Source organism: Bos taurus, chromosome 4 (genome assembly GCF_002263795.3).
Source record: "Bos taurus isolate L1 Dominette 01449 registration number 42190680 breed Hereford chromosome 4, ARS-UCD2.0, whole genome shotgun sequence".
NCBI classification, from domain to species: domain Eukaryota; kingdom Metazoa; phylum Chordata; class Mammalia; order Artiodactyla; family Bovidae; genus Bos; species Bos taurus.
In genome coordinates, this window is record NC_037331.1 from 9328508 (window position 1) to 9339264 (window position 10757).

Below are 10757 nucleotides of genomic sequence, written 5' to 3' on the forward strand. Positions count from 1 at the left end.
AAGCTGGGTTTAGAAAATGAGAGGAGCCAGAGATCAAGTTGCCAACATTCGCTGGATCATAGAGAAATCAGGTGAATTTCAGAAAAACGTCTACCTCTGTTTCATCAACTATACTAAAGCCTTTGACTGTGTGGATCATAGTAAACTGTGGACAGCTCTTAAAGAGATGGGAATACCATCCATCTTACCTGTCTCTTGAGAAACCTGTGTGCAGGTCAGGAAGCAACAGTTAGAACCGTGTATGGAACAACTGATTAATTCAGGATTGAGAAAGGAATATGACAGTGCTGTCTGCTATCACCATGTTTATTTAACCTATACGCTGAGCACATCGTGAGAAATGCCTGGTTGGATGAGTTACAAGTTGGAGTCAAGATACGTGGGAGAAAGATCAACAACCTCAGATATGTGGATGATACCATTCTAATGGCAGAAAGCAAAGAGGAACTAAAGAGCCTCTTAATGAGGGTGAAGGAAAAGAGTGAAAGAGCCAGCTTAAAACTAAATATTAAAGAACTAGGATCATGGCATCCAGCCCCATTACTTCATGGCAAATGGAAGGGGAAAAGGGGAAACAGTAACCGATTTCCTCTTTGGTCTGTAAAATCACTGTGGATGGTGACTGTAGCCATGAAATCAGAAGACGATTGCTTCTTGGCAGGAAAGCTATGACAAACTTAGACAGTGTATTGAAAAGCAGAGACATCACTCTGCTAACAAATGTCCATACAGTCAAGGCTATGATAGTCTTCCCGATGGTCACATATGGTTGTGAGAGCTGGACCGTAAAGAAGGCGGAGTGCTGAAGTATTGATGCCTTTGACTTGTGGTGCTGGAGGAGACTCTTGAGAGTCCCTTGGACTGCAAGGAGATCAAACCAATCAATTTTAAGGGAAATCAACCCTGAATATTCATTGGAAGGACTGATGCTGAAGCTCCAGTATTTTAGTCACCTGATGCGAACAGCCAACTCATTGGAAATATCCCTGATGTTGGGAAAGATTGAGAGCAGAAGAAGGGTGCATCAGAGGAGGAGATGGCTGGATGGTGTTGCTGATTCAGTGGTCGTGAACTTGGACAAACTTCAGGAGATGGTGAGGGACAGGGAGGCCTGACGTGCTGCAGTCGTGGGGTCTCAACGAGTGGGACACAACCATGTGACTGAACAAAAGCAATATACATGAATAATTGTGCACATAATATATACCAATTCATACATATATATTTTTTAAAACCAAATTTTCAGGAAAAGATACTTTTACTGTGTGACCAGTCCTCTGCTGCTTTTTCTGATGCTGACCACTAATAGTTTGAAAATAGTTTGAAAAATATTAGTGATTTAGAAGTTTACATTGAAAGATAATTATCAAATAATCTTTGACAGATTTGAATCATAATCCTTTTAATATTATCCATTTGGGGCCTCGATTCATAATGGATTATACTTTGAAAAACTTACATATTTTAATTTGTCTATTAATACAGTAGAAAAATTCATGATCTGTGAAACATTTGATGATGTCATATCAAGATTGCTAAAATGGATACTGGCTTCAATCCATGATCCTCTGGACTAGTTTTGGGTCTCAAGCCAGTTGATTTAATTATATTGGATTGACCGAGATAGAATTTCAGGGAACTTCTAATCCATATTACGTGTGTTAGAAGACAGAAAAATCTTCATTAGTTCAGTTTTATAAACTAAGGAATACACAACATTGTCAGTAATCCCTAGCCGCATTAGGCATTACTGATACAACATGGTAAATTAAATGCATTTCAATAAAAAGTAAAAAATAAACAAACCAAGGAATAAATCTCGCATTATAATACTCTTCATATTAGAACTCTTAGAGATTACTTCTGAGTAATACCCCTCAAAAATGAAATTCCTTTCTAAGCAACACATAACTACAAATTACAGATTTGCAAAGTTTAATAATCTTGGCTGCTCTGGTTTGCATTTGATTAATTTTAAAATTTCAAAACTATATAGTTTTAATCATAAGACACAATTATGTTGTATTTTGTCTAAATATCATTGCATTTTTCTGCTGCATAGGGAAATAAGGTGATATAAAAAGGCAGGGGCTTTGGAGCCCAGAAAGTGTGTGTTCAGATTTCTGATCTCTGAGCTGTTTGAAGCTGGATACCTCACTTAAACTCTGAAATACAGCTTCCTTACCTGTAAAATGGTGGAAATAGTATCTATCTCACAGGGTTGTTGTGAGGGTTATTTGGTGATCTTAATGTTTGATACTTGAAAAACAATGAGCAAAAAAAATTTTTTTACAGTCCTTCAACGGAAGTATGCTTTTCTTCACACTAAGTTTGTAAGAAATGAATTTAACAAATTATTCTCAGAAGGATTTCAGATTCCAATTATATGTTTAATTAAAACTAGCTTGGAAATTTTATTTTGTAGATATGGTATGCGCTTAACGTTCTTGACTTCTATGATTAGTATTCTCCTTGGCTTAAAAAATGGTTTCAGGTCTAGAAAGCATTAGTCAGATAATTTTGTCCTATGACCTAAGATCTGTTCTGTATTAAAATATATTCAGTTATGTGTACTAGCGAAATCAGACTAAATGGAAAATACCCTTTTTACAAATTAATTCAAATTATACATAATCTTTTCAGTTCTTGGAGAAGGGACATTTCATATCTCAAATACCATGTTTACATAAAATATTTTTAGTGATACCCTTTGAGCAGGGTTATTTGGGAAAAGTCGGAAGTGCTACAGGCAATACATAGAGATAAAACAAGGAAATAAATATGCTTTGCTGTGTGTAGAAAGATGAAATAGTAGGAGAGCATACAGTCTCATTATGGATTTCATTATTCAAATTCCATTATTCAGTATTTCTTAACCAAGTCACCTACACGACTTACGACATTTTTGAAATAACTGACCGGGATTGGAGATATAGACTATAGCCAGCCATTGAGTAATGTGAACTTAGCCTTTCAACAGCCTTTCACCTTTGGCTTGGATTTCTTTCTTTCTTTTTTTTTAACTTCACCATTTTAAAAATTTTCTCCCTGCCTGCCTCTGCTCTGTTAAGGTATAATTTGTTTATTGAAGGTGTACAACGTGGTGCTTGATACTTAACTTTGAATGAATGATCTTAGCCGCCTTAGTTTCTTGGCTCTAATCCAAGAGTCAGCTAGGCACACTGAAGTCCTGTAATTTTTATGAACTTTCTGAACTATCAGATTCTTTTTTTATTAAAACATCCATTATTTAAATTTTTGTACACACATCAGATTAAGTATAAGAGTAAAGTATTAATCATTAATAAAAGATAAGTTATTCTGTTTTTGAACTGATGTTCACTGAAAAGTTTTTGTGTGAAGAACATAGTTACAAGATAAGAGTGATCTTTCCTCTGATTTTCTTCTGAATAGCAGTATTTTTAGGAAATGATACCCTATAGAACATTTTAAAATTTAGAATGCACCCTATGTACTTTCCCAAATCTTCAGGTTGTCTACACAGGTGGAGTAACTTGTGATTCAACAAGACTGTATTGGTATAACCTAAAGGTTAAATACTTTTGACAGATGCCACAGTGAAGAAGGACATTAAGAAAAGTTATTATTTTTTAGTTGCAGGAGTCTGTTCATCTAATCTTCGTGTTTCAAGTTATTAATGTACTTTCATATTATGGTTTATATAGTATTGCTTTAAAAGGCTATTGTAAGAGGATGAGACAAATGCTCTACCCTTTAGGTACCAGTGAAGTAATTATCTAGATTTAAAAACATAATAATTTATTGCTATTAATGATCCTCATATTCTGAGGAGTGTTTCTGTTTTAACTTTGAAATATAGTTTGTTTTAGTTTAGTTCTGGTGTATAATCTTTTATTACCCATTTACATGATACTAAATTTTTTAAAACTATTAATATTGACAGGATTTTTATATTTATTATAATAAGACAATTAAGTTTTGAAAACAGTCATGTAGTATTTTATGCATAGAAGCCAATGCATATGAGTAGCTCAAGTATAAAATGTGCTCAACTTACAGAAAATTTAGGCTGAGTGTTGGCTATGTAGTGTGTTTGTATATACAGTTAAAATAAATAGATAACTAATTTATGTAATAGTGATATCATCACCACTTAAAGGACTATCCTTTGCTTGGTATGATATTTGAAAATATTCATAAAATCCATTTAATTACTGTTACCCTAAAGGAAAAGTTTTAGTAGACATTTATCAACGTGCTGCGTAACGGGTGAGGTGGGAGCTGGAAGGTAGGTTCAGAATGGGGGAGACCCGTGTATACCTGTGGCCAATTCATGTTGCCGTACGGCAAGAACCAGCACAATACTGTAAAGCAATTATCCTCCAATTAAAATAAATTTTTTAAAAATCAAGGAAAGCTAATTGAAATTTAGATGAATTTAATTGAAAGTTATCATAAGTGACTTTATTAATAATCTTAATAGAGTTAGCACTGCTGTGTTTTGATAGTTTTCACAAATCACAATAATGCGTTGGCATAAAGGCAAATTGTTTTAAACTTTGGTTTTGTTTTCTGAAATTATCCTTGGTGAAAAGCAAAGGAATCAGACTTTATAAAGAACTCTTAATTAGGATCATCCCCCCTTTTATAGTGTTGTGATCCACGTAGATCTAATCCTAATTCTAGGATATTCTATGTATTTCAGTATTAAAAGCTTCATAACTTGGATTCTGTTAACATAGAATGTGAAAAATTAAGATGTAAGCAAGAATGAAGTTCAGTTGTTTGCTGTTAGGGGGAAGGAAGGGATTATTGAGTAGATTAATTGATTTGAAATTAATCTGCCTCCAGGTTGGCCTCAGAGACCTATTCTGCCAACTTTCTTCCTCCTACCACAAAATGCCAGTGATAGAGGCATTTGTATTGTGGAGAGTCTCCACGTCTGTCAGGGTTGGCAAGGCTCTCATAGTACCCCCAGGCGAAAGTTCTCGGGGGAGTTTTCCTCAGCTCTTCATCTCCTCTTCCTTCTTCACTTGCTCTCCAGTAGACTTAGACCAGTAAACAGTTTTACTTTTAAATCAATAGGGCTTTATCAAAAAACAATTATTTACATGATTTTAGGTCTTTTGTAGAGGAGGATCTAGGACGGAAGAGAAACTGCTTGGAGCGTTAATTCACTTAAATGGAAATGTATACAGCACACTGCCGTTTTCATTGTAAGCACTCAAATGTGTGAGGAGTCAGTGGCATTTGAAACAGTCATAATGTTTTTTAGATGTTTAAATTTAATCACTGTGTTTGTTTTTGCCAGTGTGGCATTTTCCTTAGGCATAAGAAAAGCATGAATACAGTTAGCACAAATCAATTTTTAGCTTTAAATAAAATTCTAAAATCATAATATTTCAGGAAATTGTTTTTGTACAGGTAAATGGTTGCGGTTTTGTGATGAGAACAGGAAAGCCTACAAATTTATTAAGGGTACAGTATTTAAAACTACTTATGATACTAATGTTTCATTCTATTTAAAGCTGGTTACTAACAAAGCTTTTTCCTGCATGTATTTCTTTCTGTGTGTGATTTCTAAATGCTTTTAATGTGTAACAAAACAAAATTATCCACCTTTTGTTATAAAACTCAGTTGTAACAGAATTTGCAGATATCTTGTTTTTGCTCTTGAGGTATTTATCACATTAACAACAAAGTAGGTTGTCATGCTGGTAAATTCCCAGGTGATGCCTTTGCTGTGGGATTCAGTTTTTGAATCTCTTTTCCCGAGAAAATGTTGCTAGTACTGAATTATTTAAAATCTGTGTTGGTGTAGGAAGAAGAATTTGGTGTTGATGATTCTTACTCTGAACATGGAGCACAGTACAATCAGACCCACCTAGAGATGATGGAAAGTGAATTGGCTGGGAAACAGCATGAGATTGAAGAGCTCAACAGAGAACTAGAAGAAATGAGGGCTACCTATGGGACTGAAGGGCTGAAGCAGGTGTGTTTAACTTATATGGCTTTCATTTTGTTACTCACAAAACAAAAATAGGAAATTTGAATGATAGTATAGATACATTCTGGAGAAGGCAATGGCACCCCACTCCAGTACTCTTGCCTGGAAAATCCCATGGACGGAGGAGCCTGGTAGGCTGCAGTCCATGGGGTCGCTAAGAGTCGGACATGACTGAGCGACTTCCCTTACACTTTTCACTTTCGTGCATTGGAGAAGGAAATGACAACCCACTCCAGTGTTCTTGCCTGGAAAGTCCCAGGGATGGGGTACGCTGGTGGGCTGCCGTCTATGGGGTCACGCAGAATCGGACACGACTGAAGCGACTTAGCAAATAGATACATTCTTTAAAGATGGGGTTTTTAAATGGTGACTTAGAGTCACCTTGTGATATTTGTCCTTACGTATATCATAAACAGCATTGCTTAAAACTAGTCCATTAATAAGCCTAAATATAACATAGATGTTTTATTAAACTTTATGAGATACCTAGGATGAAATCACTTCAGTATGGATGGATGGATGTTTTTGTAATCAGCCTGAGAGAAACTTAAATTGTAAACCACGTCAATACATTATGACTTAGACTCATTAAACCTGTCAGCAGGTCTTTGTAAATAACTTCTTATAGTTAAAATGACATCTGTTAGTTTGTGGCAGTCAATTATGAAAAGAAGGTGAAATAAGACATTGATGAGGATGACAGAATATTTCAGTTTCACCTTCTTTAGAAACAAGTAAGGCTTAAGCATGGCCATCATGGTAATACCTACAAACGTTGGAGCATCCCTAAATATAAAGACACTTGTCCTTCTAGAAGTAGATATACAGGTAAGTCAAATCTAATGTATTTTGTTCCCTAGTTCAGATAATCTTTTTAGAGTTGGTTTGGAAGTAAAACTAATTGTTGCAAGATAATAGCTTTCAAATATGGAAAAGACTGCTTACAAATTGTAATAACTCTGCCAATGCATTTCGAATATCTTATTTTTGAAGTTACCTGTACTAATGTTTAGTTTTGTTAAAAAATAAGCGTAACACTTTTAATTTTCACTGATGTCTTTTAGTTGCAAGAATTTGAAGCTGCCATTAAACAGAGAGATGGCATCATAACCCAGCTCACTGCAAATTTACAACAGGCAAGACGAGAAAAGGATGAGACGATGAGAGAATTTTTAGAGTTGACAGAGCAGAGTCAAAAATTACAGATTCAATTCCAGCATGTAAGTATGACTAGTAGAAGAAAATTTATTAAATTTTTAATAATGAATTAAATCTTTTTCTCATGTTTTCTAGAACAAATATAAGCTTGTTTAAAGGTCGTGTTTGCTTATTAATGTATTATGTTGAAAAAACTGGTAAATACTTGTTATATTAACTAGGAATTTAATTCATACTTCTTGAGTGGTTTTATGCTATTAGTTTCTTTATACTTCTTCCTTATCTATATTTTAAAATCTTATAAGTTTGATAAGGTGAATTTTCGCAGAAATTAACCTGTAGTTATATCCTTTGTCTAAAGGATGTCTGAAGTCATACCCTGGTATGACTTTATTTTAGTTAGGTTCTAGAATGTAACTTGATTGAATATATTCCATTTACCTTTAATAAGATTCATAGGAAACTAGTGGAATTAATCAACGTTTCTGATGATGAGCAACAGAAAATAATTTGAGAAAAGGGAGGAATCTGTCAGCTTAAATAATGTACCCATGTTTATCTGATCAGCTATGAAAACGTGTTGGCTGAAGTCTCAAACCTCTGAATCCAGCACACGTCCCAGAGAACAACTATTAGCCAAGCAACACCAACAAAGGATGTCCATTCCTTGGTGCACTCATTTAAGAATTTAATATTTTGGGGTTTCTTTATATTTTCAAGTTACAGGCTAGTGAAACTCTGAGAAACAGCACGCATAGTAGCACAGCTGCCGATTTACTACAAGCCAAGCAGCAGATCCTCACTCATCAGCAGCAGCTGGAAGAACAAGACCACCTATTAGAAGATTATCACAGAAAGAAAGAAGACTTCAAAATGCAAATTAGTTTCTTGCAAGAGAAAATCAGAGCATATGAAATGGTATGTTTATTTGAAGGAAGTCAGCCAGTGTACAGCAACTTAACGGTTGACTTTAAAGCTTTTTATCCAAATGTTTATCTTTTTGTTATACACCTGAATCACAAAGTTTCATAATTCAGAAAAGTTCTTTAAACATGAAAAATAATTTATTTCAAAAACAATTGGGAGTCTTCCAGTAATAGGTATTAAGATAATACTCATTACTGAGTTCTTCGAAAGTAATCAGCTTATGTTAAACTGAGTCCTCAGGAGAATCCATATATATAACCAGAACTTCTGTCCTTTTTTCTTTTTCATCTAAAGATGTTTCTACTCATTTTAGCCATGGTTATGTAATTCTGTAAATATTTTCATGGCAAAATGAAATTTTATGGATTTTAGTTAGAAAAAGGGCTTCCCTGATGGCTCAGATGGTAAGAATTGGCTTGCAATGCAAGAGACCTGGGTTCAGTCTTTGGGTGGGGAAGATCCCCTGGAGGAGGAAATGGCAACCCACTACAGTATTCTTGCCTGGAAAATTCCATGGCAGACGAGCCTGGAGGGCTGCAGTCCATGAGGTTTCAAAGAGACAGACACGACTGAGCGACTAACACACACTTCAATTAGAAAAAAATACAGATTCTCTTTATTCGTGGTAGTTAATGTGTTATATAAAGTTGCCTGGAACACTTATTCAATAATTGATGCTCCCAGGGTGTGTGTGTTATATAAAGTTGCCTGGAACACTTATTCAATAATTGATGCTCCCAGGGTGTGTGTGTGTATACACACACACACACATACATATCATATAGATTTTTTTTACCCTTTCCACTGTATTTTATTTTTTAATTTTATTGAAGTATATTTGACTTACAACATTGTGCATATCATACAGATTGTAATATTAAATCCTAAAAAGATTCTGGTAGATTATAGCTTGAAAGAGACATGAAAGTCAAAAGTGTTAAGTGACTGGTCTAAAGGTAGCACCTTCCCCTCCTCCTAATTGCGATTCAAACTCTCTTGGGCTAGCCCAGAGCCAGAAGTTTTTACAGTACACTCCACTACTGCCTAGCACCTCCATCCTCATGGTCTCCTTCCTTGTTCTCTCGCCTTGCTCATCTTGCTTGACATCATCTTAGCTTGAATCATGAATGTCCAGCAGCTCAAGTTTTTTATCATTCTGTGTACTTCTACAAATGACTGAGTATTGATTTGGGAGTTATCTATAAATTTAAACAAGTAGGCAGGTTCACACATGTGGAATCCTTGAATAATGAGGACAGACTAAACATACAGTACAGTATTTTTTGTAATTTAGGCAGTTCTTCTTCAAGATGTTGAGAAATTAGCACAACAAGACTACTGTTTGGATAACAATAAAAGTATTAGTTATCATTTGTTTTTGTTTACTTGGTATTAGGAAACCCTCAAAGCATCTTACACATATTATATTATCTCATTGAATCATCACAGCAATCTTATGAGGCAAATACTATTATCACCCCCATTTTTCAGATGAGGAAGTTAAAGCAAAGCAAGACGAAGTAAATTGCCCAGATATACAGGTAATACATTGGTAGAGCCAGCTTTCAAATCTGTGTAGTCTTATTCCAGAGACTGTCGCTTAGGGAAATTAGAAATGTACAATTTTAAGATATTGAAGTTATAAAATGCACATGATTTACAACCAAAGTAACTTAAAAATCATTATGTAGATGTTTATAGAACACTTGTTTTGCATCAGGCTCTTGCAAGAGATAGTGATGCTTAAATGTGCTTTTTTCTTCACTAAAACTCGTGGTATACAAGGCATCCCAAAACAAGGCTAAGTATGAGTAAAAAGTGTTTTGAAAATTCTGGGCAGGTCTGGCTTCATAAGGGAAGTGATTCAGGGTAGGCTTAGCAGGGAAGTAATATTTGAGGTAAGTCTGTAAATTAGAACACTTCCCTTTCATTGAATTTTGTTTTCTTCATAATTGGTGCAATATATGCCACACAGAAGCTCTTCAGTACTTATTTGGTAAACAGTGAATAAATTATGAATCTGAACTGATAAGAGGACATTTTAAACAGGATGGAGTGTGCATAAAGACCCAGGTTGAACCATGTTAAAAATGTTTTATCAGCATCAAAAAATAGTTTGATTAGAAAACAATAGTCTTTGAAAATGAGTCTTTCCAGGAGATAAGACGAGAAAGGCAGTTTAGGCCTAGTAGACTGCCAGAAGGTAGTCTAGGCCAGAAGGCTCAGTATCAACAGTAAGGCATGTGACATTGACGGGATATGTGATACCAAGCCAAAGCTGATTAGGCTATGATAACCTCATATGTCCATCTCAGAGTAGGAATGGCCATGCCTTTGGACTGAAATTCTTAATTCTGTTTACAGCAGCCCCCTACCTTGCTTTCTAGGTTAGGTGTGACTTTCCCAGAGGGATTAGAACTCTCAAAGTCTCCTGATACCTTGATTCTCTTTCTTGAACCATTCTTGCATGCTGCTAAGTCACTTCAGTCGTATTCGACTCTGTGCGACCCCATAGATGGCAGCCCACCAGGCTCCCCCTTCCCTGGGATTCTCCAGGCATAACACTGGAGTGGGTTGCCATTTCCTTCTCCAATGCATGAAAGTGAAAAGTGAAAGTGAAGTCGCTCAGTCGTGTCTGACTCTTAGCAACCCCATGAACTGCAGCCTACCAGGCTCCTTCATC

At 35.5% G+C, this 10757-nt stretch overlaps 1 protein-coding gene across 10 annotated transcripts in view; it reads left to right on the forward strand.

Annotated features, from left to right (window-relative positions):
• AKAP9 (A-kinase anchoring protein 9) overlaps window positions 1–10757 on the forward strand; it is a 165126-nt gene that overhangs the window by 36290 nt on the left and 118079 nt on the right. For 7 of the 10 annotated variants that reach the window (XM_024990970.2, XM_024990971.2, XM_024990978.2 and 4 more), the window contains exons 4-7: window positions 5389–5460; window positions 5804–5974; window positions 7054–7209; window positions 7868–8065. In XM_024990970.2, the coding sequence (XP_024846738.1) occupies window positions 5389–5460; window positions 5804–5974; window positions 7054–7209; window positions 7868–8065 (597 nt within the window). The remainder of the gene's footprint in view (window positions 1–5388; window positions 5461–5803; window positions 5975–7053; window positions 7210–7867; window positions 8066–10757) is intronic. The other 3 variants (XM_010803979.4, XM_010803980.4, XM_024990975.2) reach the window with 2 other exon arrangements.